The sequence below is a fragment of the Myxocyprinus asiaticus genome, chromosome 44, assembly GCF_019703515.2.
Source record: "Myxocyprinus asiaticus isolate MX2 ecotype Aquarium Trade chromosome 44, UBuf_Myxa_2, whole genome shotgun sequence".
Taxonomy (NCBI): domain Eukaryota; kingdom Metazoa; phylum Chordata; class Actinopteri; order Cypriniformes; family Catostomidae; genus Myxocyprinus; species Myxocyprinus asiaticus.
Genome location: NC_059387.1, coordinates 31,990,238 through 32,018,156, shown reverse-complemented (window position 1 = coordinate 32,018,156; position 27,919 = coordinate 31,990,238). Strand labels below are relative to the sequence as shown.

The following is a 27,919-nucleotide window of genomic DNA, read 5'->3' as shown; positions in this document are numbered from 1 at the left end:
AGTATAACATCTGTTTTCTCATGTAATTTTTTAGTCTTCACTCAAATATAAGCGATAATATTATTATGAAAACATTAGCCTGTATGTTATCATAAAAACAAAAATATAAGACTATGTATGTTACTAAAAATTTCTTTGTTTTTGCAGTGAAACGTTGCATTCATAAACAGAAATGTCTTAAAAAATTTTGTTTTGATGATTACTTGTCAGAAATGAAGAACATCATTTAAATCAGATAGATTAATTTAATCAATCATAATTTAATCAATAAAATCTGATTAAATAAAAAAAATGTATGTAAAATTTTAATGAAAACGTAAACATTCTTCTGCTCATTTTGTTGTTAAAAATATTTTTAAAATGTTTTGTGTTACTAATAAGAATAAAAAAATAATGATGTTTATGTTTAAGATTTAGGAAGTTAATCTTTTTTGGTTCATTTTAATCTTTTGTTGCTCAATAGGTTGTAGACTCAATAGACTTTTATTGGTTAAAAATGTCCCACGTGACACAATGGGTGCGTGGTCAGCAGAACAATGTACAGATGAGATGACAGCACACTCAAGGAAAGTTTTTAAGAGCTGGAAAGTTATTGATGCATCCAAACCAGTGAATGTTGCTGGAGTGTTCCTTGCTCTAATATTCTGCACATTTTTCGCAGTATCATATTTCACAAATAAGGTGAATTAACTTTATTCCTTTTTGAACTGCTAAGCAGCATTGTATCTTGTTGTGTTTATTTGTTTTGTTGTTAAAAATGGTTTTGCATGTGTTACATCTGTGATGTGTAGTATCTACTTTTGCCTAAAACTGCCATTTCTGTTAGGCCAATCAAAATAAATATTGTGTTTTAGGTGTGTGGTCTTTATTTGCTCATTTATTGTAAATGTTGAGGATTGTCTTTTACTTTTCAGTATGTTCTGTCTATCTTAAAGTTTACATTTCCAACCATTTTTCAGGGGTAAGTATACAGGACATTTTTTGAATTCCCCATCTAGGTTTAAAATTCCATTTTTCATTTACATAATAGTGCTAAATTTATCTTTATCATTACTTGTCTACTGGTGGCAGACCTCCACTGGGGCTCTATTGCTGCTGGTTACTTGGAAACTGGGTTGGGTTGAAATCAATGTGCTGTCCAGGTAAATACAATAGGCACATATACTGTAAAATGTTAATGCATTATTATGATCTGTTTATTATTTGTATGTTTATACAGATTTTTGTATTTGTTCCCTAGATCTGCAGCATTTTCCCAGCTCCTTGGGTCTTTTTTTATTTATCAGAAACATTTATGCTGGGTCCAAAGCACTTTCACTTTTGGTGAGAGCAAAATCTTCATAAACGACTTAGTAATTAGGGAATGCTTTTTTATTTCCTAAGTGACTTAAAGTACATAATATAATATCTAATCACAGTTCTCTTTGCTTTGTTTGAGCCTATTCCTTTCTTCTTCGTGTTGCAAAATGTTTCAGAGGTTTTTACCTTTCTCATTATAATGGTTACTCAAAGACAGGTGAGTACGAATACTGCTTGATTAGCTGTGGATGGGTGGAATTGGTATTTTGTAGGAATAGTTTAAAAATGTAATTTTAAAAGGATATTTAATGGTTTTAGAACTCAGTTTTCCTTTTTTTATAGTATCCTAGTTTTTATAATATTCTTATACCAGCATATCCATATGTTTGTGCCATTTATATTCAGAAACCATCATGGATGAAATTATTAAGGTAGGTTTCTTTCAACTATGCAGTCGGGTAAATGGCTGTAAATTACATACTTTTAAATTGGTTGTACCAAAATTAAAATTAAAATGATTATGTTCTAATACTGTACTGAAAATAAAATAATGCTGGTCCCAGTGACTATAGGTGGGCGTCCATCTATCTGTTCTATGTTGGTGAGTGTGTATTTATTTGTTGTCGGAGGCAGAAACATAAGGTCATCATAGTGTATCTATGATGATACATATTATGAAATTGTGTAGTCTTTGTTTGATGATCTAGTCTCTTTTCTAAATTAAGATCATATAAATTATTACAGAAGTATTCCAAAGCGAGCCATCTGAGGTAGTTAATATACACCGATCAGCCACAACATTAAAACCACCTGCCTAATATTGTGTAGTTCCCCCTCGTGCTGCCAAAACAGCGCCAACCCGCATCTCAGAATACCATTCTGAGATTATATTCTTCTCACCACAATTGTAGTGAGTTACAGAAGTTACAGAAATACTCAAACCAGCCCATCTGGCACCAACAATCATCCATGCAATTATCTAATCAGTCAATCGTGTGGCAGCAGTGCATAAACTAATTCAGACATGGGTCAGGAGCTTCACTTAATGTTCACATCAACCATCAGAATGGGGAAAATGTGATCTCAGTGATTTGGACCGTGGCATGATTGTTGGTGCCAGATGGGCTGGTTTGAGTATTTCTGTAACTGCTGATCTCCTGGGAACATACTCAGCAGGCAATAAAATACATTTAAAGGAATGTTATGGGTCTAATACAAGTTAAGCTCAATCGGTAGGATTTGTGGCATAATGTTGATTACCACAAAAAATATTTTATTAATTATTAATTAATTAATTATTTTATTAATTTCGACTCGTCCCTCCTTTTCTTTAAAAAAAGCTGTTAGTTGGTTTTTTTTGTTTTTTTTCTACAATACAAATGTCTTTTTTATCAAGATCCATGTGTACCTGTTTTTCAGGTGACCTGTCCAGTGCCTTAGATTTCCCTCTCCTGACCTCATCTAGGTTCCATACTGGCTGTTTGGGTAGGTGAGGAACACATTCATATATTCAGTGAGAATATTCATTGCAAATGAAGATTCAGACTGTAAAAAGTGTCTTTTTGAAAAGAAGCTTTTTTGAAAAGAAATTTTATCATAAGAAAGTGACTTTCCAAATATATGATCGCAAATCCCATTTCTTTGTTGTTAAAGTGCCATTTTCAGGTTTTTCTGATGCTTGCAACCATAAAGTTGAAGAGCAGTCTGTCTCAGGAACACTGTGGGGACTGGTTCTTCCTGGCCAAAGTGAAACACACCCCTAAAAATATACTTAAAAATGGTTATCAATAATATTAAGTTAGAGACATGAAATTTCGTCCATGCTTTGAATGTTTCCCTGTGTAATTTACACTCCAAAATGATCTAAAAATTGAAGTTGGCCAGCTTATTTGTTTTTCCACTGTTTTATTATTTTTTTCATTGCATGTAGGTACTGGCATCAGGTCTTTTATTTCTCCTTTCCACATTCAACACTGTGATCAGCCCTGTGACACTGTGCTGTTGAGTTCATAAGTTTCTTCTAGGCAAATGTCATAGAGTGCATCACAACACAAAAAATGTTATTTACATTTTCGTCTCAAAGACTTTGCAGTGGTGTTGACATGTAGCATGAAGTAAAATGATGAAAAAAATGTTTTTGTTTCTTTCCTTAGTGTTATCCTGAATCACACCGGAGAGGCCTTTTTTATGTTTTCCGACGGATTTGAATAAGATTCATATTGTATGCTTAGTGCCTTTGAAGATTCACCAACCCCGTCAGTCACTCCACCTTAAACTCTTTATAGAGTCTTTATTAAATACTCTTGATTATGTAAAGTTACTCTTATACTTAAATAGCTGCCCAGAAAATTAGGGACCCCAGCAATTGCCTCAATGAGATTCTTTGTACACCCTGAAAAAACATCACAACACTGAAAATCTAAAACATTTTAAAGGGACATACACATCATGGTTTTTCTGTAATAAACTTGCAAATATTCAACTTTTATGTTCAGTCTGGGTTTAGAAAGTAAAAATAGTTAACTATATTTTGCTCTTATCTGTTTACTCTCCCATATAAATATGGCCAGAAAATTATAAACATTTGTTTAAGGTTTTCTATTTCAGCAGTATGCTATTGATAGGTAGTCAATTGGTCTTCACTTTGAGATCTTTTTTTTTTCTTTTCTTTTTCACCCAATTTGGAATGCCCAATTCCCAATGTGCTTTTAAGTCCTTGTGGTTGCTGAGGGTCAGTTGAACATGGGGGAACTTTTCGCTGAAAGTTTCATTCATGTCTTTCTTCAGGTCAGACGGCTTCACATATTCAATGACTGTTGTCTGATCTTGTAAAAGGAACGCTGCAGAGTTTAAAGAAGTTTAGCATGGTTATGATTTTCTGTGTTTCAAGAGTTTTACACAAAGAAAGTCTAAGCTGTCATTGCAATTACAATTGAATAAATATAGCAAATAAATATATATAAAGAGAAAAAATACAGTACATTATAATCAAGAGCATACTGTAAACAATAGTGGTTACATATGTAAATTGGCAATATTGTAACAAATTAAATTCGTTTGGTTATACTGTTTCAAACATGTAATTTTACAAACAAATAAAATAATCAAACCAGTATATCTATAGATATACCAAATGATTAATTGATTAACCATTTCGATTACATTTACAAAAATGTAAATGAACAAAGAAAAAAAGAAAGAAAAGTAAACAGGTTTAATTGTAAGCTAAATTTAGCCTCCTTGTTAGCGCACCCGCCTCCCACAATGGAGACACCGGTTCGAGTCCCGTACGGAGTGGGTAGAACAGGAATGTCACATATATATATATATAGAGAGAGAGAGAGAGAGAGAGAGAAGAGAGAGATTGATATTCTGTATATATAGATACATATATAGATATATGTGTGTACAAATACAAATCTGATATATACAGATAGTGCAAGGGAATGTAATGGCAGAAGAGGTAGGATATGCTGGATAAATATAAATAGACTAAGCTGCGTATTGCACATAATTATTGCTCAATGGTGCAGTTTTAACTGTTCATGAGATGGATAGCCTGAGGGAAAATACAGTTTTTGTGCCTGACGGTTCTGGTGCTCAGTGCTCTGTAGCACCAGCCAGAAGGCAACAGTTCAAAAAGGTATTGGGCTGGGTGAGTGGGGTCCAGAGTGATTTTTCCAGCCCTTTTACTCACTCTGGAAATGTACAGTTCTTGAAGGGAGGGCAGGGGGCACCCAATAATTCGCACAGCAGTCCAAACTGTCTTTTGTAGTGTTCTGATGTCCGATTTCATAGACAGTTATTGAAGTACAGAGGACAGACTCAATGACTGCTGAGTAAAACTGTATCAGCAGTGCCTGTAGCATGTTGAACTTCCTCAACTGGCAAAGGAAGTACAACCTCTGCTGGGCCTTTTTCACAATGGAGTCAATGTGGGTCTCCCACTTCATATCTTGTGAGATGGTAGAGCCCAGGAACCTGAATGACTCAACTGCTGCCACAGTACTTTTCAGAATGGTGAGTGGGGTCAATGTTGGTGTGTTCCTCCTAAAGTCCACTGTCATTATCTGTTTTGAACGTGTTCAGCTTCAGGTTGTTTTGATTGCACCAGACAGCCAGCTGTTCAACCTCCCTTCTGCAAGCAGACTCATCATCATCCTGGATGAGGCAGATAACAGTAGTGTCGTCTGAAAACTTCAGAAGCTTGACAGAGGGGTGCTTGGCGGTGCAATCATTTGTGTATGGGGACAAGAGTAGAGGGGAGAGCCCACATCCCTGGGGGACACCAGTGCTGATCGTACAGGTGATGGAAGTGAATTTCCCCGGTCTCACTAGCTGCTGCCTATCTGTCAGAAAGCTGGTGATCCACTGACAGATAGAGGTGGGAACAGAGAGTTGGTTTAATTTAATCCGGAGAATAGCTGGGATGATGGTGTTCAAGCCGAACTTGAAGTCCACAAAAAAGATCCTTGCATATGTCCCTGGTCTGTCAAGATGTTGCAGGATATGATGCAATCCCATGTTGACTGCATCATCCACAGACCTGTTTGCTCGATAAGCAAATTGAAGGGGATCCAGAAAGGGTCCAGTGATGTCCTTCAGGTGGGCCAACACCAGTCTCTCAAATGACTTCATGACCACAGACATGAGAGCAACGGGTCTGTAGTCATTAAGTCCTGTGGTTTTGGGTGTCTTTGGGACAGGGATGATGGTGGAGCGTTTGAAGCAGTAGGGAACTGCACACTGCTCCAGTGATCTGTTGAATATCTGTGTGAAGATGGGGGCCAGCTGGTCAGCACAGGATTTTAGACAAGTGGGTGAAACACCATCTGGACCCTGTGCATTCCTTGTCTTTTGTTTCCGGAATACCCGGCACACACCCTGTTCACAGATCTTAAGTGCAGGTTGAGTAGCAGGAAGGGGGAGGAGGGTGGTTGCAGGAGGTGTTGATGTTTGTGTAAAATGAAGGTCAAAGCGGGTGTGGGGTGTGAGACTGGGCTTTACAAATCTATAGTAAAACACATTCAGGTTGTCAGCCAGTTGTTGATTCCCTACAGTGTTAGGGGATGGTGTCTTATAGTTAATAATGTCTTTCAGGCCTCTCCACACTGATGCAGGTTCGTTAGCTGAAAACTTGTTTTCCAGCTCTACAGAGTAGCTTCTTTGAGCCACTCTAATCTCCTTTGTCAGTGTGTTTCTGGATTCATTGTACAAGATTTTATCCCCACTTCTGTAAACATCCTCTTTGGCCTGACGAAGCTGCCTGAGTTTTGCTGTAAACCATGGTTTGTCATTGTTGAACGTTAAATAAGTCCTAGTAGGAATGCACATATCCTCACAAAAACTGATATATGATGTCACAGTATCTGTGAGCTCATCCAGATTGGTGTCTGCAGCTTCAAAAATACTCCAATCAGTGCAGTTAAAGCAGGCTTGTCATTTCAAGAGATTTCACGCATGTTAAGTACCCCAAAAGTACAGAAAACCTTGAAAAGAATAATAATAATAATAATAATAATAATAATAATCCTTAGAAGAACAATAGAGCCTCTGCACTTTCAGTGCTTGGGCCGTAATTAACAAAAAACAGTGCACTCAAGTCCTTTTAAAAGAGTAAAACAAAGTATGTACTGTATGTTATGCAGTAGCGGATTTAGGCATGGGCGACATGTGCAGTTACCCAGGGTGGCATCTTGCAGGGGGGCGGCACGAGGCACCCACACAGACCCCACACTTTGGGGGCGTGTTGAAGCGAGTTTCGCACAGGGCGCCATACAAGATAGAAACGCCACTGAAGTTAAGCTCAACAGTGCCAAAGCATCAATACAAATGAAATAAAAATAGTGACATAATTTTTTTTTATAGAGTAATAAAATAACAATAATAATATATTTAAATAATACAATATATAATAAATAAATAAAGAACATTTAAATAAAATAGGATAGAATAATATAAACATTCTCTGCACTCCCTCTTTAGTCCAGCAGATGTCGATCATTCGGTCACAAACGCAGCAGATCAGCTGAAGAAGTCGCAGCCCGGAAGTGAGGTTAAACTTTGCTGCACACAGCGGAAAACAGCTGTTGTTTAGAAACAGGTAAGTAAGTTCACCGCTGTGCTTTATTACTTCTGTTTCATTTTCGACTCGTACAAATGTTCATATTTAAGTCATATGTACTTGTTTCATATTTGTAATCACCGACACTGAATGTCGGAGGCTTTTCAAAGAGGCAGCTAACAGTGCTAGCCAGCTTTGCTAACTTTCTACTTGACGTCAGACTGAGTAAACACTGAAATTTAATTCCTAAAGAAAATACAGTTTTATTTTTATTTTGGCTTAAAGGAGTGTTCATTGGTCACCCTGTCATGTAATTTACGCGCGGGGAATGCGAATAAATGGCCAAGTCCTCTACATAGTTGACATCCCTGGGAACACAGAGACTCTGAGCTGTTGACATGTTGATTAGTGTTTTAAACTTGAGATCTGGTGGATGTTAAGCGTTATTTATGGAATAAGTAAAAACAAAGGGGATAGAGGGCATTCAGGTCTTTTGTAATACAGTCTTTAGGAACGTTTATTGTAAGTTTGATGTCAATTAATTGACACAAAACCCTGACAGCCCTTGTCTAAGTTGTCACTTATGCAGTTCATTCTGTTTAATGACAGCTGTAATCAGTATTATGTCAATTTCAATTATATTAATTCATGCAAACATTTAATAGTGTTTAAAATGGACAGTACACTTCAAAATGCTAATTCTTGTCATCAGTTGATCACCCTCATGTTGTTCCAAACCTTTACCACTTTCTGTCTTCCGTGAAACACAAAAACAGAAATAAGGCAGATTGTTACTGTAAGGACTGAAAGCCTCAGTTACCATTGGGACAGGTTTGGAACAACATGAGGTTGAGTAAATGATGATATAATAGTCTTTTTGAGTGAACTATTCCTTTACCTTTAATTCCTGTAGCCTAATTGTTTGATGCTTGATTGTTTTGGGTTTTTGTCTTCCTTTGACTGAATTTTGTGGGCAGAAAATAAAAGTGTTATTATTGACATCGATCCAATACACGTTCCATTTGTTTCAAAGCAAAGAACTCTTTACATACTGTGCTTCATTGTGTATTGCTTTAACAGGGCTTGTTCATTTTGGACTTGCATATAACTTGCTTTGTCTTTTCAGTTCAGGATGCCAGGTCAGAAAAGAAGGATGTCATCTCCTGAACCTGAAATTAAGAAGACAAGGATGGATGAAAACATTGTGGCATCAGATAAACCTGGTCAGATACCTCAGAAGCCTAAGAGGGGAAGACCTCCTAAGAGCAAAGGTTTGGAAACGTCGCAATCGAGAGAAGAGAACGGAAAGTGTGTTCGCCGGTCCTCTCGACTGAAAATGACACAAAAGAAAGGTGCCAGAGGAAGACGGAGGAAAGCATCGGGCGCATCAGATGCGGTACAACCAAATGATCAATGTTCCAAAGTCTTTAAGAAACCTGGAGATAAACCATGTCAGAATTTGGCTGTCTTGAAAAAAGGAACCAAGAAATATGCCCCGAGAGTGAAGAAAGACAAGCCTTCTGTCGCCGAAACGATCAAAACTGTGACAGCAGCCTTGTTTCCTGTGCAAATCGAGCACAACTATGGGCGTTTTCTTGACTCGCAAAGTAAGGAGATCACGTTACCCCAACCTGAGAAAACCCATGTGGCCAACATAGTTGATTTGCAATCAGAACTTCCTAACAGTTGCCCACGAGCGAGCAAAGGATCAGTTGAAGAGCACAAGGAGCTGTCAACAGACCCTATTGAGAAAATTACTGTGAGTTTGGATGCAAAAGTAGATGTGATGGCAAAGTCGCCTCCACCTCTAGAAGCACTTTTCAAAGTCATCCAAGAGACCAGCATTACGAAGCACACGTTCACTAGAGACATCTCCGATTTGGATGAGCTAGAGGTGGTAAATACATGTTCCCTTCAGGAAAATGTACAAAGCACTGAAATATCAGATGTGGCGAAAGTGTTTCTCCAAGACTCTGAAGCATTTCTTGATGATGATATTGAGATTGAACATTGTGTCGTTGAGATTGAAACCTATGAGGATTTGGAAAGTGACTCCATCAGGGACCAGCAATCTGCTACAAACGTTGAGGATGAAACGCCAAATAAAGAAACAACCGATACTGTGATAGGTAAGGAGATTACCTCTTCGTCCCAGAAAAATGCGACCGACGACTCAGAAGAGCCTCCGAAAAAGCAAGCGATGAACCCGCAGGCTCGGACGAAGGCGCGTATTGCCGCCCTGGCTGAGGAGAGGGCGGCTGCTGCCAAGAGACCCCCACCGCGACAGCTCAACCTCTTAGCGCTCTGCGAAGAAATTGCTGATGATATCGCCTCTGATGCCCCAGCGGGTTCAGATGAGAAAGAAGGTGAGCAAGAAAAGGAGGTCAGTGAGCCTATGGAGGGAAGTGAAACCGAAAGCGAAACAAAAGAAGTGATGTCGCCAACTGTCTCCGACAAAACTGAGACCCCTGAGCCCCAACCCCATGATGGCACGCCCAAAAAGCGCTTTTTCCTCAGTCAAGTGTCACTGCCTATCAAGTCCCAGGAGAAGAAATTGACCCGGTATCAGAGGCTGAGGCAGGTGGAAATTCAGAGAGATAAACTAACCTGGACCCGTGTTAAGAAGCTAAAGTCCGATCAGGTGAGCCAGGCTGCCTCCCCCAAGGAGACTGAAACTGTCTCGCATTCACCGAGCCAGGCCGCCACCCCTGTTCAGCCTCCTGTCCCAGAGAGCGTGCCCAAAGTGGGTTCAAACGAACCCAGGCGTGCACTGCCTGCACAGGCACCCCCCATGCCTAATGGAATCACCAGCCCAAAACCCAGACCTGTGGTGGAGTATAAACCCTACACGCCCAGACGCAAGTATTCACCAGACGATTTTGAGCTAGATGGTCTTGAGGAAGAGACGACCAAACCAGCAGCACCCAAAAATGAGGTGAAACATGCAGGCACATGCTCCAAATTGTATTGTTAACTTTATTGAACTTAAAGGGATAATTCACCCAAAAATGAAAATTCTGTCATCATTTACTCATTTACCTTACATGGAACACAAAATATTTTAGACTGAGATTTTAGGCCTCAGGCATCATTCACTTTCATTGCATCTTTTTTCCATACGATTCAAGTGAATGGCGACTGATATTTAATCTTGTTTTGTGTGTCCATGGAAGAAAGAAATTCATACTGATTTTGAACAACTTGAATGTGAGTAAATGATGACAATTGTTTTTATTTTTGGGTTATTTTTTAACTGTCCTATTAGTGGTGTAGATTGGCAATTTTTATTGTCTGTTTATTAGTGGTGCTGAAATGTGTCATTCTCTCACAGGTCAAACCAGGACAGTCCTCTTCATCAGCTAAATTGCAGCTTAAACCATCAGTGCAGAAGAAGCCATGTGGTCCCTCCACTGCAGGTTAGGTTGTTCACATGTCTGTTTCCCAGTAAAAAATAAAGTGTCTGATATCTGTCCCTTTTTACAAATGTAATGCTTCATTTTCAGTGTTTGTAAGCAAGATCAATCACCTGCTCTTTTAGACATATCATTCAGTGTGTGATGATGCTAAAAGCAATCTATAATAAGACATGTATCCACAGATACTAAACCGAAACCCTCTCCCCAACAAGAACTTGCCCAGAAGACACAAACAGAAAACAGCAACAGGTAATGTGCAGGGGTGAAAAGTAAAATGTGTTTACACTTTGTGTTTTTGTGTCAGGGTCAGAAATTAAGATGGAAAAATGCTGCTGAAAAATAAAATGTGGGGGCAAAAACTGCCCCAGTTTCTGTTTTTTTTATTTTAATTTTATTTTTTTTTACAAAAAACTAAACATTTATAACATCTGATAATGTTCTTTTGTATTCTATTATATGCCTAGTTATAAACATACTCACATAAAATATGATTTAATGTTTATTTAATTTTACTGGTACAAGGAAATATATTCTCAGTCTATTGAGATTGAGAACTTGTGTTAATGAATTGATTAAACCGAAGTATTTGAATCAAGGAATATATGTTTTGAAAATGCCCTCATAAAAAAAAAAAATGCCCCTGAAAATCAAATCCAGGAGGAAATTATTGCCCCATTACCAAAAAGTTAATTTTTCCCCCCAGAAATGAAAATTCTCTCATCATTTATTCATCCTCATGCCATCTCAGGTGTGTATAACTTTGTCTTCTGCAGAACACAAACAAAAAGTTTTCAGAAGAATACCTCAGCTCTGTAGGTCCATAAATCCAAGTGAATGGTGACCAGATCTTTGAAGCTCAAAAAGGCAGAACAAAAGCTGCATAAAAGTAATCCATACAACTCCAGTGGGTTTATCAATGTCATCTGAAGTGATCAAATCCGGTTTGGGTGAGAACGGACCAAAATGTAATTCCTTTTTCACCATAAACATTGACATCAACAGTCTTCTTGCGATCATGATTTCAAGCTCGATTACACTAGTGCCATCTAGTGCTCTGCACGTGTCATACACTAGGTAATAGAAGTGTAATAGAGCTTGAAATCATGATCGTGCCTGTAGACTGCAATGGCAAGATGTACAGTGAAAAAGGAATAATATTTTGGTCTATTCTCACCCAAAACCAACTGGATCACTTCAGAAAACATGGATTAAACCACTGGAGTCGAATGGATTACTTAAAAGTTGCCTTTATGTGCCATTTGGAGCTTCAAAGGTCTGGCCACCATTCACTTGCATTAAAATGACCTACAGAGTTGAGATATTCTTCTAAAAATCTTGATTTGTGTTCTGCAGAATAAAGAAAGTCATACACATCTGGGACTGCATGAGAGTGAGTAAATAAGAGAATTTTCTGTCCCTTTAAATGTTATTGAAATTACATCCACATAAGAACATGGAGTAGAGTCTATAATGTTATAGTTGGAAACTGTGGACAATAAAGGAAAAAAGGTGCAAATATAGAAACTATTATTCTTAGATGTGCTGAAGACTTTTTATTCTGATTTTAGTGAAAATTCTGGTGTTGAATATGCAGCAGAACAACAGAAAGAGGTCAAAAATGGTTCAAAACCTGAAATTGCAGCAGCACAAACCGGCAATGTAAGTACATTTTAAACCAACTAATTTATTAAAGTATTAATTCCATATTTTCAACTTGTCTCTTTTTCTCTTGTCTTTCATTTACAGATTGCAGGTGTAGCATTACTAAACCACATACACAACATTTTGAAATGAACCAGTAAACTTTGAGAACTAAAAGAGTTCGGAAAATAAACCCCAACATGATAGATATCTTCTGGCTCTTCTTAAGCGTTTTGTGACGGGTGTTGTTGTGGTTTACAGGATGCCGGTCAGAAGGCGTTTGGTGCGGTGACGTGTAACGTGTGTGGGATGCTGTACTCTCCTACCAGCCCAGAGGACGAATCTCAACACCTCCTCTTCCACAATCAGTTCATCAGTGCTGTCAAATACGTGGTGAGTCATTAGCTGTTGATGTCTGCTGCTCAGATATCTCATCTAGACACTTCTTGGCATACCATTCATAGTTATTTAGGCTGTGTGTTACAGTGATTTTGCCCTGATTAAGGGGTGTTTTAAAGAGATGTTACCTAACCCCTCCCCCCACCACGTGGGGACCCAGGGTAGAATTGGTCCCCAGCACCCCCTTGCTGATCGTAAGAGGCGACAAATGGGGCGACATCTTTGCCGTAAGTTGCAACCCATGTGGAGAAAGAGGTCCTGGCACTTGAGGCATGTGGGTTGCTGTGGCTCCTTCAGGTCCAACACAGTGCTTTGGCTCTGACTTCACATAGACGGGAGGTTGGAAGGGCCCGGTCCAATCAAGCGGTTAGTCAAGACTTGCCCTAAAGGGCGTTGGCTGAGGGTCAGTCGAGGAATATGAACTTTGTTCCTTTTGCTCGAGTGTATTACCCCGTATCCTTGGTGCATATCTGGAGGATACCCGTGGCTCTGTGCATCCTCTTCTTGGACTCCGAGGTGGGTGGGGAGTGGGAGTAATGAAACAAAATAACACAAACATGGCTAACCAAAAAACCCCTAAAAGACTAAAGTTGGAACAGAACGTGGATGATGACTGATATATGTTGCATGTTCTCCCAAATAAGTAAAAATAGGCAGAGATTCATTCTTTTAGAATCTGTACTACCTGACATGCCTCTGACTAATCTGTCCCCTTTTGCAATACAAAAAGGTATCTCGGGTATAGCATGGACAGTTAAAGATGTGAAAAAACTACGGTCTGGACAAATACTGGTGGAATGTTCCAAAAAAAATTCACACAGATAATCTAATGCATGCTAATACGCTGGCCAGTGTTCCTATAAAAGCCTTGTATCATCCATCTCTAAACAGCAGTAAAGGAATTATCCGTACCAGAGAGCTACAAGATATGCATGAGGCTGACATAAGCATCAGAATTGACTCAACAAGGTGTAACAAATGTTAAAAGAATTACGATCAAAAAAGAAGACCAGATGATTAAACAGGAACTTACATAATGACATTCAACAAACCACAACCACCAGAAAGGATCCAGTTAGGATATCTGAGTGTACCTGTCAACATCTTCATTCCAAACCCCCTAAGATGTTTTAATTGTCAAACATTTGGCCACAGCTCTGCAGGATGTAAAAACAAGTTAGTATGCTGTAATTGTGGAGAGGAAGGACATGAATCAGGCTGTACAAGACCGGCAGAAACTGCGCAGCTGATCACTCAGCCTCATCAAAAGTCTGTCCAGTTTGGATCAAAGAGAATGAAATCCAGAGAGTAAAATGTATGGAGAGAGTGAGCTACACTGAAACACGCAGAGTGATTGAGGAGTATCCTGCCTTTAATATATGGAAATCTTATGCCTCTGTGGTGAAACCAATCATGAGCACTGCTGAATCCCAGACAGACTTGACCTGGGTAAATAATGACAAACCACAATACATAAAGATTCTGTCTCAGCTAAAAAGAAGACTCAAAGCACCCAGAGCCGAATTACATAAAGTCAGACCCAAGTCACTGAAGAACAAAGTCTGTCAGCTGAACACAACCAATCTTCAAGAGGGAAAAAAACACAGTAGTATAAGAACATAATTCCCAAAAGTTAATCAAGGAAAAAGATGTCAAAAGTCTGAAATTTCAAAGGATATGGAAATGAAAGAGAACATAACTTCTCGTAGCCGTAGCTTATCTCCTAAACGCAGAAGGGCATGTGAGGGTTTGGTTTACGAGAGGGTGAATAATCGCATTATTCAGTGGAACTGCTGAGGGATTAAAGTAAACTTTGCTGAACTGCAGCGTTTATCTGCTGTTGTTTATCCCATTGCCTCTTGTCTTCAAGAGACTCACTTGGTACCAAGCAGCCCATTGACCAATGAAAGATCTTTCACAAGTTTTCCTTTTGAGTGTAGACATGACCAGACTGTTTACACAAGATGCCGTATTGGTCATTCCAGACTTACTCGTATGCCACCAACATGTGATATTTGTCAGACACCACTGTCTGGAATGTTATACTTTTAATGCCACTAGGCAACATTTTTACTCAAAGTTTTTTAGTGGATGTTTTAAAAAATGTATCACTAGGGAAAATGTACATTTTAATTTTTGGTAATGGTAAAATCACTGCTGTGCACCGCCTCAAGTGGCTAATTGCTATTTTAAAACGATGACAACAACAATGTTAAAAGACTCCAGTGTTTAATAGATAATGACATTTATTATTAAGAGTAATGTTAATATAAATAATATAACTAATTAGTCTAACTGTAGGTTTCTTACAGTTGCCAAGCAACAAAACAATTCCAGATCATTAATGAGTGATTGAAGCACTAAAGAAATATTCCAGGTTCAACACAATTTAAAGGGATAGTTCACCCAAAAAGGAAAATTCTCTCATCATTCTCATCTCACCCTCATAATATCCCAGATGTGTATGACTAACTGTCTTTCCCAGAACACATTTGAAGAAAGTTTAGCTCACTAGGTCATTCAAATGCAAGTGGATGGCGATACGACTTTTGAAGCTCTAAAAAGAACAGATAGTCAGCATAAACTTCATCGATATGACTCCAGCTGTTAATGTCTTCTAAAATGACACGATCACTTTTGGTGCGAAAAGATAAATATTTAAGTATTATTTAAACCCTAAATTATCGCTTCCGGTCAGCAGCGGCATGTGCGTGTGATGTAATCATGTTGACATGTTCACGTGAGAACTAATACATGTGCATCACAGCCAGAAGAGCAGAGCTGTTTACAGCTGAGTAGGAGGATCGTGTACAGTAGCATTGTTGGTTTTGGTGTAGATCTGTATTTGTATCTGTTTGTTTACTCACAATGGTGCGTTTGTGTGCTGCTCATCCTGGATGTCTCTACCGAGTGGAGAATGTGAGATTACCTCTGTATCATAGCAACGCGAATACGTCACATGAGAGACCGCGTGATCTCTACCCTCTCGTGAACCAAACCCTCACGTTGGATTATAGTCAAAAAGTACATAAATATTGATATTTTTAGCACCAACAGCAATCGTGTCGCTTTAGAAGACATTCATTTAACAGCTGAAGTTTATCTTTTTTTTTTTTTTTTTTGGCTTCAAAAGTTGGATCACCAACCACTTATATTTTAAGGACCTACTGAGCTAAGATATTTTCTTCAAATGTGTTCTGGTGAAAAAAGAAAGGCATACACACCTGGGATATCATGAGGGTGAGTAAATAATGAGAGAATTTTTCATATGCAGTCCCAGGTACAGTATGTGTATATTGGCTGTTTGAAAACGGCTTCAAATGTGGCCGAAACTATGCATTGCATACTTCAGATTTTAGAATGATAAGTATTATGATCTCTCAAAATAACCACATGCCTTTGTCTCAAAATCACTCTGGTAATATCTGTCCCAGGGCTGGAAGAAAGAGAGAATTCTAGGAGAGTATCCAGATGGCAAGATCATTCTTGTACTCCCTGACGACCCAAAGTATGCACTAAAAAAGGTATGCTGTGTTTCCTATTATATTTTCTTTCACTGCCCCTTAAACCACCTGTTGCAGCCGATCACCACAATTAAAACACTTCTAATAGCTTTTTGTCTGTCTTTCAGGTTGAGGAGATCAGGGAAATGGTGGACAATGACTTGGGCTTCCAACAAGTGGAGACCAAGGTCCCTTCACAGACCAAAACCTTCCTTTTCATTTCAAACGATAAGAAAGTAGCAGGCTGCCTTATCGCCGAGCACATCCAAGAGGTCAGCTGAATAGACAGGTGTTTAATAATATGTTTATTGGCATATATCTCTATTCATGTTTTACAGCCCTCTTTTTTGAATGTTTTCAATATTGGAACAAATGATACAAAATCCAGTTGAAATCTTTGTTGCTTACAAGTTATGAAACTTTAGACTGCATACTGTAAGTTCTACACATCTCCTACCAATGTTGCTACTTCACCTAACACATTTTATCATTTAAATCCATTTACCAGAATTCTGCCATTTCCGCCACCAAAATTAGCACATGAAATGTGACCGAAAAAGCATGCAGATTTCATGCAGGCCTATTAATGACTGATTAAAGATATTATATAGTGTTACCTCTTGGTGTTATGTTCACCGTAGTCTTTTCTGATTGGTTGTTTTTGATTGATGTGTGCAGGGCTACAGGGTTATAGAGGAGTCTGTGTCAGAGGGATCGGAAGGAGAGAAGGTGATGTTTGAGCGTCAGAGGGCCTGGTGCTGCTCTACGGTTCCTGAGCCGGCGCTCTGCGGCATCAGCCGCATCTGGGTGTTCAGTATGATGAGACGGAGAGGCATCGCGTCACGCATGATTGAGTGCCTCAGGTAAAGAAAGGAGGGATTTGACAACAATAAAAACAGTCCTATGAGAAACATGTCTTTAAACATAAATTCTTTCTTTTTCCTTTCCTTCTCCAGGAATAATTTTATCTATGGGTCTCATCTAAGTAAAGATGAAATCGCTTTCTCAGATCCCACGCCTGACGGCAAACTTTTCGCCACACATTACTGTGGAACCTCTAAGTTTCTGGTCTACAACTTTGTCAGTGGCAATCGCTCAACCTGACATGACATGACAACACTGTTTAGTTTGCAAATATTTTCTTTTGAGAAGAGGACTGGACTAAGAAGTGAGAGAACACAAGAAAGAAACAGAAACATCATAGGATGTTTTTAAAGGCTCTTTCTGCTAAGAGTGGCGATCCTCACCAGAGATATAGAATGCAACGTTAGACTTTAAAATCTAACCCCTCACGTTGGCCAGTTGACATATTTTAAATAAGACTACACAGTAGCTTACACCCGTTGCATTGTCCGGTGAAAGACATCTGAAATGTTCTCTCAGGTTTAGGTTGCAGCCTGTCTTAGGACTCTCCATTTAGTGGAAGCCATGTTGTCCAGTGCACAAATGCAAATTCAGTGTGCTTCTTCCTAAAACATACCGGAAGATGTGTGAACTTTACTACTGTAAGCAATGCCTCGGTCAGGAGGCAACTTCTTTTGAATCTCAGGTTGAAAATCATGAATTTGTCATCAGAAATGCCCTTTAACCCCTACATAATGTCAACTATTTTAAAAAAGAGTGTATTTTCATGATACATTGTGTTCCATGTGCATTTTAAAGAGGTTTACATGCATGGCATTGACAGATGATTTCGTCGCTGGGATTGCACAGCACTGTGAAGAATGAATTTGATTAATTTGTTTCTAAAACATTAGTTTAATAATCCAGTGTTTGCCAAGTCATAGTATTCCATCTCATTTTAATATTTTAGAAGGATTTTATGTATGTATATGTATTTTGATTGAATTATATTAATTTACCCCTGGAAATGACTACAGATTTTTTTTTTTATCTGTACATCACTTTGTGAACACTGACACAAAGACTTAAAATCACTTTAAAGAACGCTTTGTTTGGTTTATAAAAAATATAAAGATTAATACAGTTTTTCTCCCTGCAATAATACATTTTATAAGCCTCATTAATCCATCAGAACAACTGGGTTAATATTATTAGCTTTTATATATATAACTTTTAGGTTTTTACATTATTGGTCATACAATATAGTCTTAAAGGGATAGTTCACCCAAAAATTAAAATTCTCTCACCATTCACTCACCCTCATGCCATCCCAGATGTGTATGACTTTCTTATGCAGAATGCAAGTTAGGATTTTTAAGAAGAATATTTCAGCTCTGTAGGTCCATACAATGCATGTGAATGGTGACCAGAACTTTGAAGCTCCAAAAGGTGCATAAAGGCAGCATAAAAGTAATCCATAAGACTCCCGTGGTTAAATCCATGCCTGTAGAAGCGATATGATAGGTGTGGGTGAGAAACAGATCAATATTTAAGTCCTATTTTTACTATAAATCTCCACTTTCACTTTCACATTCCTCCTGTGTATTCGCATCAAAAATGACTTAAATATTGACCCATTTCTCACCCACATCTATCATATGGTTTCAGAAGATATGGATTTTACCACTGGAGTCTTATGGATTACTATTATGCTACCTTCATATGCTTTTTGAAGCTTCAAAGTTGTGGACCATGTTGACTTGTTTTGTGTGGACCTACGGAGCTCAGATATTCTTCTAAAAATCTTCATATGTGTTCTGAAGAAGAAAGAAAGTCATACACATCTGGGATGGCATGAGGGTGAGTAAATGATGAGAAAATTTTCATTTTGGTGTGAACTATCCCTTTAAGCATATAGTAAATTGGAGAGAATTACCCAGCATTCAGCAGCCACCTTCAGTGTTTAGGCAAATCTATTGTCAGCCCTCTGTTTTATTCTAAAATAACTAAATGTCCTTTAGGCACATATGACAACTGAACTGAAATTACTGAAATTTGGTAAGAAACAAAAGAACAAGTCAAATAATAAACTCCAGAGTATATTATACATGGTAAATAGTCATGATACTGAATCTCATGGCAACGCCAGGGCTGTTAAAAAAAACCATTTTAAATATTATCGGTAAATAACAAAGTTGTATAAATTTGCATTAAACATATTATTCCAAAAAATGCATGGAAAATCAAATGACAAACAGGATTTGTGTTTTATTCAATGACTTGGCGAGGCCAAGCTCTTATTTCTGATAATTGTCTTATCTGTTTCACTATTTTTTTGTAATAAAAATCTTAACCAGCAATGGACGACGTACGAAAGGACTTTTATTATGACAGGAACTTTTATTATGAAATGTATCTTTCCGGTGGGCATCTTATTAAAAATCACACGTGTGCCCACACGTTGCTGTTGGCATGAGAAACAGCATTGAGATACTTTAAACTTTTATCTGATTATAACATCTGCGTATAACGTGTTTAATTATCCTGTTATAAATTAATCAGAGTCTCTCGCTATGTTTGTAACCGTGTGAACTCGTGTTTTTAGTCATCATGGGGGATCATGTTGAGTTGGTCGCTGGCTGTTATGAGCAGATAGTTTTTGGTTATCATGTATGCGAAGGTGAAGAGGTAATTATTTTTGAAATGACTTATTTTTGTTATTTCATATAGTCCTGATGGACAATGACAGTGAGTAGTAAAGGCAGATAAATCTATTTGTTTCAGTTAATTTGCATTATCTTGAGGTCAAGATTAAATTATATTTTGGTTTTGGTCTCGTTTTAAACTGTCAAAATAGATTTACTGATGTAAGGTATTTTTTTTTACCCATATGTTAATATGTAACAGTTCCATTACAGTTATAAATACTCATTACAGTGGGGGATAGATCACCTAAAAATAAAAATTCTGTCATTATTTGCTCAGCCTCATATTGTTCCAAAACAACAACAGAGCGAGTAAATAAAGTAATTGGGGTTTTGAACAGTATAAGGTTGACTGAATTTACTTTTTTTGAGTTAACTATCCCTATAATTCAGGCTGTATTTCAGATATGATCTAATTTATCCTCTATTTTAGGAGTGGACACTTGAGCCCAAATTTACACACCATGCACACACAGCATCACTGACTGCGGTTGCATCCAATAATCAATTCATCGCCACTGGAAGCAAAGATGAAACCATTCAGTTATATGACATGAGCAAGAAAACTGAGCATGGAGCCTTGTTGCACCATAATGGTGAGGTTAATTATAATCCTACATATTATGATAATTCTGCATGTTATATTTAAATAAAGCACCAGCCTTGGAGTTGCACTTATTAAAACACCACATTCTGGGCAGGTACCATCTCGTGTCTGGAGTTCTATAGCTCGTCACATTTACTCAGCGGAGGAGAAGATGGTCTTATCTGTGTGTGGAACACCAAAAAATGGGAATGTCTAAAATCCATCAAAGCTCATAAGTAAGGGCTCTGCAGTATGCTCAACACATATAAAGTATATAAATTTATTGTGTAGTGAAAACATTCAACGACTGAAATGATTGTATTCTGGGTATCTTTTCTTAGGGGTCATGTTACATCACTGTCCATACACCCGTCTGGGAAACTGGCACTCTCTGTCGGAACAGACAAGACTCTACGGCATGTAACCAAGTTGAATTTAGAATTTGGGTTGGATTTTATGTTATAAGCATATATATATATATATGTGTGTGTGTGTGTGTATATACTGTATATATGTGTATGTAAATATATACAGTATATATCTAAGTATATAGAAGTAAAAAAATGCATATGCATTGGTCAGATTGTTAGACTGTAAATCTGTATTATTTTTTCATTCATAACGGACGCCATTGGGCTTGGCTTTGTTTATGTGGGTCAGTGAAAAACAGTGATTTATTTGAATTATTTGATCATATTACAGAACGTGGAATCTAATTGAAGGGCGGTCAGCCTTCATCAAAAATATAAAACAAAGTAAGTGAGAGTGCATGTTTTCCATTCTTTATTTTCCGCACCTTTTCTGGATGTAAGATAACTGGTGTGTAATAATGTTTCTTAGATGCAGAAATAGTGTTGTGGTCACCCGATGGAGAGAAATACGCAGTAGTTCTGAAAGACAGAGTGGACATATACAACCTGGAGTCTGCCACAGTCATGGGAACCATAGCATTCCAAAAAAGGATTTCATGTCTCAAGTTTCTCAAGGTAAAACCACTTACTCGTGCTGCACGGGTTCAAATAATATGTTAATTGCTAACTTCGATTTTTCTACAATTTTGCCGCCCTTGTTTGTCAGATGTAGCCTGATCAAATTGTTAAAGTGTAAATAAGTTCTAACAACATTTATAGAAGTTTCTGTTGTATATTTCTCTTAAGAATACACTCTTGGCTGTGGCGGGGGATGACGAAAGTGTGCGTGTATATGACGTTACCTCACAGAAGTGTGTTTGTGCATTCAAAGCACACGAGAACAGGTGATTTAAATGTCAACGTACCACCTTAAAGCAGTGGGACCTTCATCAAGTGATGCTTTTCTTCATAACGCATTAGATGTTACAGCTTCATTAGTGTACAATTGTATTTGTTTTCTAATGTTAATGTTTTTCATTCCAGAGTAAAAGCCATTCAGAGCTTCATGAAGGATGATTTCTGTGTCCTTGTTACAGCTTCAAATGATGGATTCATTAAGATGTGGAAGCTTAATCTTGAGGTATTGTGTTATCCTCTCTAGACATACAGTGCATCCGGAAATTATTCACAGTGCTTCACTTTTTCCTCATTTTGTTGTGTTACAGCCTTATTCCAAAATGGATCAAATTCATTATTTTCCTCAAAATTCTACAAACAATACCCCATAATGACAACATGAAAGAAGTGTTTGAAATCTTTGCAAATGTATTAAAAAAAAAACGGAAAAAAAAAATAAAAATCACATGTACATAAGTATTCACAGCCTTTGCTCAATACTTTGTTGAAGCACCTTTGGCACCAATTACAGCCTCAAGTCTTTTTGAGTATGATGCTACAAGCTTGGCACACCTATTTTGGGGCAGTTTCTCCCATTCTTCTTTGCAGGACCTCTCAAGCTCCATCAGGTTGGATGGGGAGTGTCGGTGCACAGCCATTTTCAGATCTCTCCAGAGATGTTCAATCGGGTTCAAGTCTGGGCTCTGGCTGGGCCACTCAAGGACATTCACAGAGTTGTCCCGGAGCCACTCTTTTGTAATCTTGGCTGTGTGCTTAGGGTCGTTGTCCTGCTGGAAGATGAACCTTCGCCCAGTCTGACGTCCAGAGCGCTCTGGAGCAGGTTTTCATCAAGGATGTCTCTGTACATTGCTGCATTCATCTTTCCCTCGATCCTGACTAGTCTCCCAGTTCCTGCCGCTGAAAAACATCCCCACAGCATGATGCTGCCACCACCATGCTTCAATGTAGGGATGGTATTGGTGATGAGCGGTGCCTGGTTTCCTCCAGACATGACACTTGCCATTCAGGCCAACGAGTTCAATCTTTGTTTCTCATGGTCTGAGAGTCCTTCAGGTGCCTTTTGGCAAACTCCAGGCGGGCTGTCATGTGCCTTTTACTGAGGAGTGGCTTCCGTCTGGCCACTCTACCATACAGGCCTGACTGGTGGAGTGCTGCATAGATGGTTGTTCTTCTGGAAGGTTCTCCTCTCTCCACAGAGAAATGCTGGAGCTCTGTCAGAGTGACCATCGGGTTCTTGGTCACCTCCCTGACTAAGGCCCTTCTCCCCCAATCGCTCAGTTTGGCCGGGCGGCCAGCTCTAGGAAGAGTCCTGGTGGTTCCAAACTTCTTCCATTTATGGATGTTGGAGGCCACTGTGCTCATTGGGACCTTCGATGCTGCAGAAATTTTTCTGTACCCTTCTCCAGATCTGTGCCTCGATACAATCCTGTCTCGGAGGTCTACAGACAATTCCTTGGACTTCATGGCTTGGTTTGTGCTCTGACATGCACTGTTAACTGTGGGACCTTATATAGACAGGTGTGTGCCTTTCCAAATCATGTCCAATTAACTGAATTTACCACAGGTGGACACCAATCAAGTTGTAGAAACATCTCAAGGATGATCAGTGGAAACAGGATGCACCTGAGCTCAATTTTGAGTGTCATGGCAAAGGCTGTGAATACTTATGTACATGTGATTTTTTTTTTTTCCATTGTTTATTTTTAATAAATTTGCAAAGATTTCAAACAAACTTCTTTCACGTTGTCATTATGGGGTATTGTTTGTAGAATTTTTAGGAAAATAATGAATTTAATCCATTTTGTTGTTTATATTGACCATAAAACAGAGCGGACACCTTTAGACTCTCAAGACTGAGCGTGAAATTTTTAAAATCTTCTAATAATTATTTTGACATTTTTATGAAAAGGCACATTTTGTTCAAGTCATGTGGTGTAACCCTGAGAAAACTTCTTGATATTTTTGACTCTTATAAAAAAAAAAAAAAAATTCTTGAAAAATGTGTTTAAAAACTTTTTGGAAATTAATGATTAAGTTGTTTATAATCTCATGAATTCAAGGTGCAAAGAAAGTATTATAAGATTTTTTTATTTGATGTTTACACCACAGGACAATTATAAAGTTTGAATTTTGTAGAAAATGCTATAAAGTTTTTTCAAAAATGAATGAAAACAAATTGGACACAAAGATTCCCATATCTCCCCATAGAATCTGGCCACCCCTTCCATGCTTGGACAGGTGAACACCACTGCCAGACTCTCCTGTCTATCTGTCTGGATACCTGGAGAAGAGAAAGAGACCCCCGCCAAACTATCTGCCCAGCCTGCAACCTCTAAGAGTACGTCTTACAAATCCTGTAACGCTTAATAAAGAACCTCATATTGAAAATGTATTAATACGGATGTCTCCTTTCACAAAACAGCTGTTGCGGAGTCCCCTATGCCAGCCAAAGGTAAAAGGGTGAGGATCACAGGTGAGGAGGTGATTGTAGTGGAGGAAAGCAACACCATGAAAAAAGGAAAAAAGACAAAAAGACAAAAAGTGCAATAAACTTTTTTTTGGTGTTATCTCGTCATTTACTCTGCCTTTCATGTCTGTAGTTACTTGCTGTATAGTAAAGCGGCATGTTAGAAGTGGCATAGTCAAGGGTGGGCCTGGGCCACCCAAAGAAGACCAAGACCCACACAGAACATTAAAGATTATTCTTTGACTTAAAATACATATTGTTGAAATAGTTTAAAAATGCATAAATTCTGATTTCTGAAAGTGTGAAAGAACTGTTTGGATGCTGAGCTTTTCTGTTATTAAAGAAAATTTGTATGAATTTTTTTTTTTTTTAAATGTTTATTGATTTTTGTAAAGGTAATACAAAAATACAGAGAAAAAATGCCAAATGTCTGTCATACCATATTACAATAAAAAATACATATATATATATATATCTCCACACACACTGGCAGCCAAAAGTTTGGAATAATGTACAGATTTTGCTGTTTCGGAAGGAAATTGGTACTTTAATTCACCAAAGTGGCATTCAGCTGATCATAAAGTATAGTCAGGACATTACTGATGTAAAAAACACCATCACTATTTGAAAAAAGTAATTTTTGATCAAATCTAGACAGCAGTCATCACTCCAACACCTTATCCGTGAGAAATCATGCTAAATTGCTAATTTGGTACTAGAAAATCACTTGCCATTATATCAAACACAGCTGAAAGCTATTTGGTTCATTAAATGAAGCTTAACATTGTCTTTGTTTGTTTTTGATTTGCCACAGTATGCAATAGACTGGCATTAGGTCAAAAATGGCAAAAACAACAACAACAAAAAAAAACAGTTTTCTCTAGAAACTCGTCAGTCAATCATTGTTTTGAGGAATGAAGGCTATACAATGCTTGAAATTGACAAAAAAAAGATTTCATACAAAGGTGTGCACTACAGTCTTCAAAGACAAAGGACAACTGGCTCTAACAAGGACAGAAAGAGATGTGGAAGGCCAGATGTACAACTAAACAAGAGGATAAGTACATCAGAGTCTCTAGTTTGAGAAATAGACGCCTCATATGTCCTCAGCTGACAGCTTCATTGAATTCTACCCGCTCAACACCAGTTTCATGTACAACAGTAAAGAGAAGACGGGTGCAGACCTTATGGGAAGAATCGCAAAGAAAAAGCCACTTTTGAAACAGAAAATCAAAAAGAAAAGGTTAGAGTGGACAAAGAAACACAGACATTGGACAACAGATAATTGGAAAAGAGTGTTATGGATCTTAACCCCATTGAGCTTTTGTGGGATCAGCTAGACTGTAAGGTGCGTGAGAAGTGCCTGACAAGACCGACAACATCTATGACAAGTGCTACAGGAAGTGTGGGTGAAATGTCACCTGACAGCTAGAATGCCAAGGATCTGCAAAGCTGTCATTGCTGCACGTGGAGGATTTTTTGATGAGAACTCTTTGAAGTAGTTTTTTCAAATTGTAATTGTAATTTTTCACATTAATGTCCTGACTATACATTTTGATCTGTTGAATGCCACTTTGGTGAATAAAAGTACCAATTTCTTTCCATAAGAGCAAAATCTGTACATTACTCCAAACTTTTTGCCACCAGTGTGTATGTGTGTGTGTGTGTGTGTGTGTGTTTGTGTGTGTATATATATATATTATACACACACACACATAAAAAATTTATACACTTGTACATATTGTTTTATACATATGGTAACGGAAATACAAAATACCAATTTTGAGTGGTTGTCCTGCTAAAAAATTATACAGTGTTATGCACCATCCATATGGCCAGAAAGAGCTAACATGAGTTTGAAAGTCAACTTGAACCTATAGTCAAGGGCTGGGTAACTGCATGTGATCCCTCACGTAGTCCAAAAAGGACCCCATGCAGTAATGTATTTCTTAGAGGAGCCTCTTGAAGACTATCTGATTTTTTCTAATTTAAGAAAATAAAGCATATCCTGAACCCAATGTCTGAATGTAGGTGGTCTGGGGTCCTTCCAATTAAGCAGAATTAAACGTCTTGCTATAAAAGTAAAAAAGGTGACACAATCAGCTTGAACGTGAATTAAAGAGTAGGAGTCAGAGTAACTCCCTAAATGGCCACTACAGGACTCGGGGTGATTGATTGGCTGAGAAAACCAGAAATTGTGTAAAATATGGAAGACCAATATCGGCTTAGCTTACTACAGGACCAAAACATATGTGCATGGGTTGCTGGGGTACATTTACATTGGTCACAGGCATTATCTATGTTGGAGAAATATTTAGACAGTTTTTGTTTAGTCCAATGTACATGGTGCACTACTTTACATTGTAACCAACCATGCCTTGCACATAGAGATGATCCATGCACCCTATATAATATATCTTCCCAGCGCTCTTCATTAATGTCATACCCCAGGTCCTCCTCCACCCTAGTGGTGTGACGCAAAAGGCATTGGAGAGAAATGAGTTTACTATAAATACCAGATATTGCTCCTTTTATGGTTTGGGAGCAATCAAAAATGTGATCGTAAGGAGTCTGTGGGGGTTGAGATGGGAAATGAGGAGAGTTTTTACGGATAAAGTCACAAACTTGTAAATAACAAAATTAATGATTTTTCGGCAAATTAAACTTCTCGCAGAGTCACTGAAAAGAGGAAAAAAGTCCCTCATCATATAGATCATTAAAATCTTTGACACCAAAGTTTTGCCAAACCAGAAAGGCTTTGTCTGTTGTGGATGGTTTAAACAAATGAGTAGGGTAGATAGGGGACAGGAATAAAAAAGATTGCCACCCAAAATGTTTCCTCATTTGAGTGCAAATCTTTAAAGTGGACCTTACATCAAAATTAGTAGTATTTACAACATATGAGGAGGGAAGAGGGGCAAACACAAGGGCAGCCAATGAAGATGGTTTACAAGAGGCAGACTCAATAAAAAGCAATGAGGGAGCGTCTGCCCCCGGGTCTTCAAATAGCCAGTGTAATATCGGACATATATTTGAGGCCCAGTAGTAACACTAGAAGTTGGCAGGGCCATACCACTCCTTTGAAGCCGGGCAGGCTTATCACCCCATATGAAAGAATTAAGGATACCATCCAGCCTATGGAAATAAGACTTGGGGATAAATGATGGAATGCATTGGAACAGGTATGAGATAAAAGAAGCAAGAACCAGCGCTTTAAAATTAGCTGAAGTCTCATTAATAGTGGAAGGAAGTTTTCTGTAAACATCTTTGGAAATGTGTCTGTAATGCAAACACAGAGATATTTAAATTTATTTAATTTGAAGTATATATAATTTTAAGGATCACCTTAAAAGGAAATGAACTAAAAGACTACTTATGTGATGCGGCGTTGATAGGAAATAGTTCACTTCGAAGGGCGTTGGGTAGAGAAGTAGAAGGACTAGACAGATATAAGAGAAGATCGTCTACATATAAGGAAACTCTGTGTTCTTGTTCTCCCCTAAGAATGCCACTTAGTTGAATGCATTGGCGCAGTGCGAGTGCCAAGGGTTCAATTGCGACAGCGAACAGTGAGGTGAAAGGGGGCAACTCTGTCTGGTTCCACTACATATTGGGGAATAATTAGAAGATATGTTGTTTGTACGAACCGATACAGCTGGGGCACTGTATAATAATTTAATCCAAGAGATGAAAACTTCGCCAAAACCAAAACATTTAAGGGCATAGAA

The 27,919-nt window shown here is 38.2% G+C and overlaps 3 protein-coding genes across 5 annotated transcripts; all 3 read left to right on the top strand.

Moving 5' to 3' along the window:
- The first annotated feature begins 530 nt into the window (after positions 1-530).
- On the top strand, positions 531-4,269 carry LOC127434449 (transmembrane protein 241). Of its 2 annotated transcripts, XR_007896044.1 has the most exons (6): positions 531-681; positions 915-961; positions 1,072-1,142; positions 1,241-1,323; positions 2,719-2,784; positions 2,953-4,269. XR_007896044.1 is itself a non-coding variant. In XM_051687219.1 (5 exons), exons 1-5 carry the CDS (start codon positions 550-552, stop codon positions 2,737-2,739), a joined length of 354 nt encoding a protein of 117 aa, XP_051543179.1. In that variant the 5' UTR covers positions 531-549; the 3' UTR covers positions 2,740-2,782. The 2 variants fall into 2 exon arrangements, 1 of the variants encoding a protein (XP_051543179.1); XM_051687219.1 differs by lacking the exon at positions 2,953-4,269 and having other exon boundaries at positions 2,719-2,782.
- Positions 4,270-7,288: 3,019 nt separating this feature from the next.
- On the top strand, positions 7,289-18,450 carry LOC127434420 (N-acetyltransferase ESCO1-like). Of its 2 annotated transcripts, XM_051687155.1 has the most exons (10): positions 7,289-7,402; positions 8,490-10,298; positions 10,695-10,779; positions 10,962-11,028; positions 12,348-12,438; positions 12,682-12,813; positions 16,254-16,343; positions 16,451-16,594; positions 17,001-17,185; positions 17,279-18,450. In XM_051687155.1, exons 2-10 carry the CDS (start codon positions 8,496-8,498, stop codon positions 17,424-17,426), a joined length of 2,745 nt encoding a protein of 914 aa, XP_051543115.1. In that variant the 5' UTR covers positions 7,289-7,402; positions 8,490-8,495; the 3' UTR covers positions 17,427-18,450. The 2 variants fall into 2 exon arrangements, with proteins under 2 accessions (XP_051543115.1, XP_051543116.1); XM_051687156.1 differs by lacking the exon at positions 17,279-18,450 and having other exon boundaries at positions 16,451-16,611; positions 17,001-17,148.
- Positions 18,451-19,584: 1,134 nt separating this feature from the next.
- LOC127434442 (p21-activated protein kinase-interacting protein 1-like) lies at positions 19,585-24,661 on the top strand. The gene is made up of 10 exons (XM_051687210.1): positions 19,585-19,853; positions 20,304-20,466; positions 20,572-20,692; positions 20,798-20,872; positions 21,159-21,211; positions 21,297-21,442; positions 21,614-21,711; positions 21,851-21,947; positions 23,933-24,062; positions 24,147-24,661. Exons 1-10 carry the CDS (start codon positions 19,776-19,778, stop codon positions 24,272-24,274), a joined length of 1,089 nt encoding a protein of 362 aa, XP_051543170.1. The 5' UTR covers positions 19,585-19,775; the 3' UTR covers positions 24,275-24,661.
- The last annotated feature ends 3,258 nt before the right edge of the window (positions 24,662-27,919 follow it).

Bases quoted from the DNA above. Each gene is read 5' to 3' on its own strand.
- LOC127434449 (XM_051687219.1), top strand. From the start codon at position 550: ATGACAGCACACTCAAGGAAAGTTTTTAAGAGCTGGAAAGTTATTGAT. The intron at 682-914 runs GTGAATTAACTT...TTTACTTTTCAG, and splicing joins TATCATATTTCACAAATAAG to TATGTTCTGTCTATCTTAAA. The intron at 962-1,071 runs GTAAGTATACAG...TACTGGTGGCAG, and splicing joins TTTCCAACCATTTTTCAGGG to ACCTCCACTGGGGCTCTATT.
- LOC127434420 (XM_051687155.1), top strand. From the start codon at position 8,496: ATGCCAGGTCAGAAAAGAAGGATGTCATCTCCTGAACCTGAAATTAAG. The intron at 12,439-12,681 runs GTAAGTACATTT...TGTGGTTTACAG, and splicing joins CAGCAGCACAAACCGGCAAT to GATGCCGGTCAGAAGGCGTT. The intron at 12,814-16,253 runs GTGAGTCATTAG...TATCTGTCCCAG, and splicing joins TCAGTGCTGTCAAATACGTG to GGCTGGAAGAAAGAGAGAAT.
- LOC127434442 (XM_051687210.1), top strand. From the start codon at position 19,776: ATGGGGGATCATGTTGAGTTGGTCGCTGGCTGTTATGAGCAGATAGTT. The intron at 21,443-21,613 runs GTAAAACCACTT...ATTTCTCTTAAG, and splicing joins CATGTCTCAAGTTTCTCAAG to AATACACTCTTGGCTGTGGC. The intron at 24,063-24,146 runs GTACGTCTTACA...TTCACAAAACAG, and splicing joins CCAGCCTGCAACCTCTAAGA to CTGTTGCGGAGTCCCCTATG.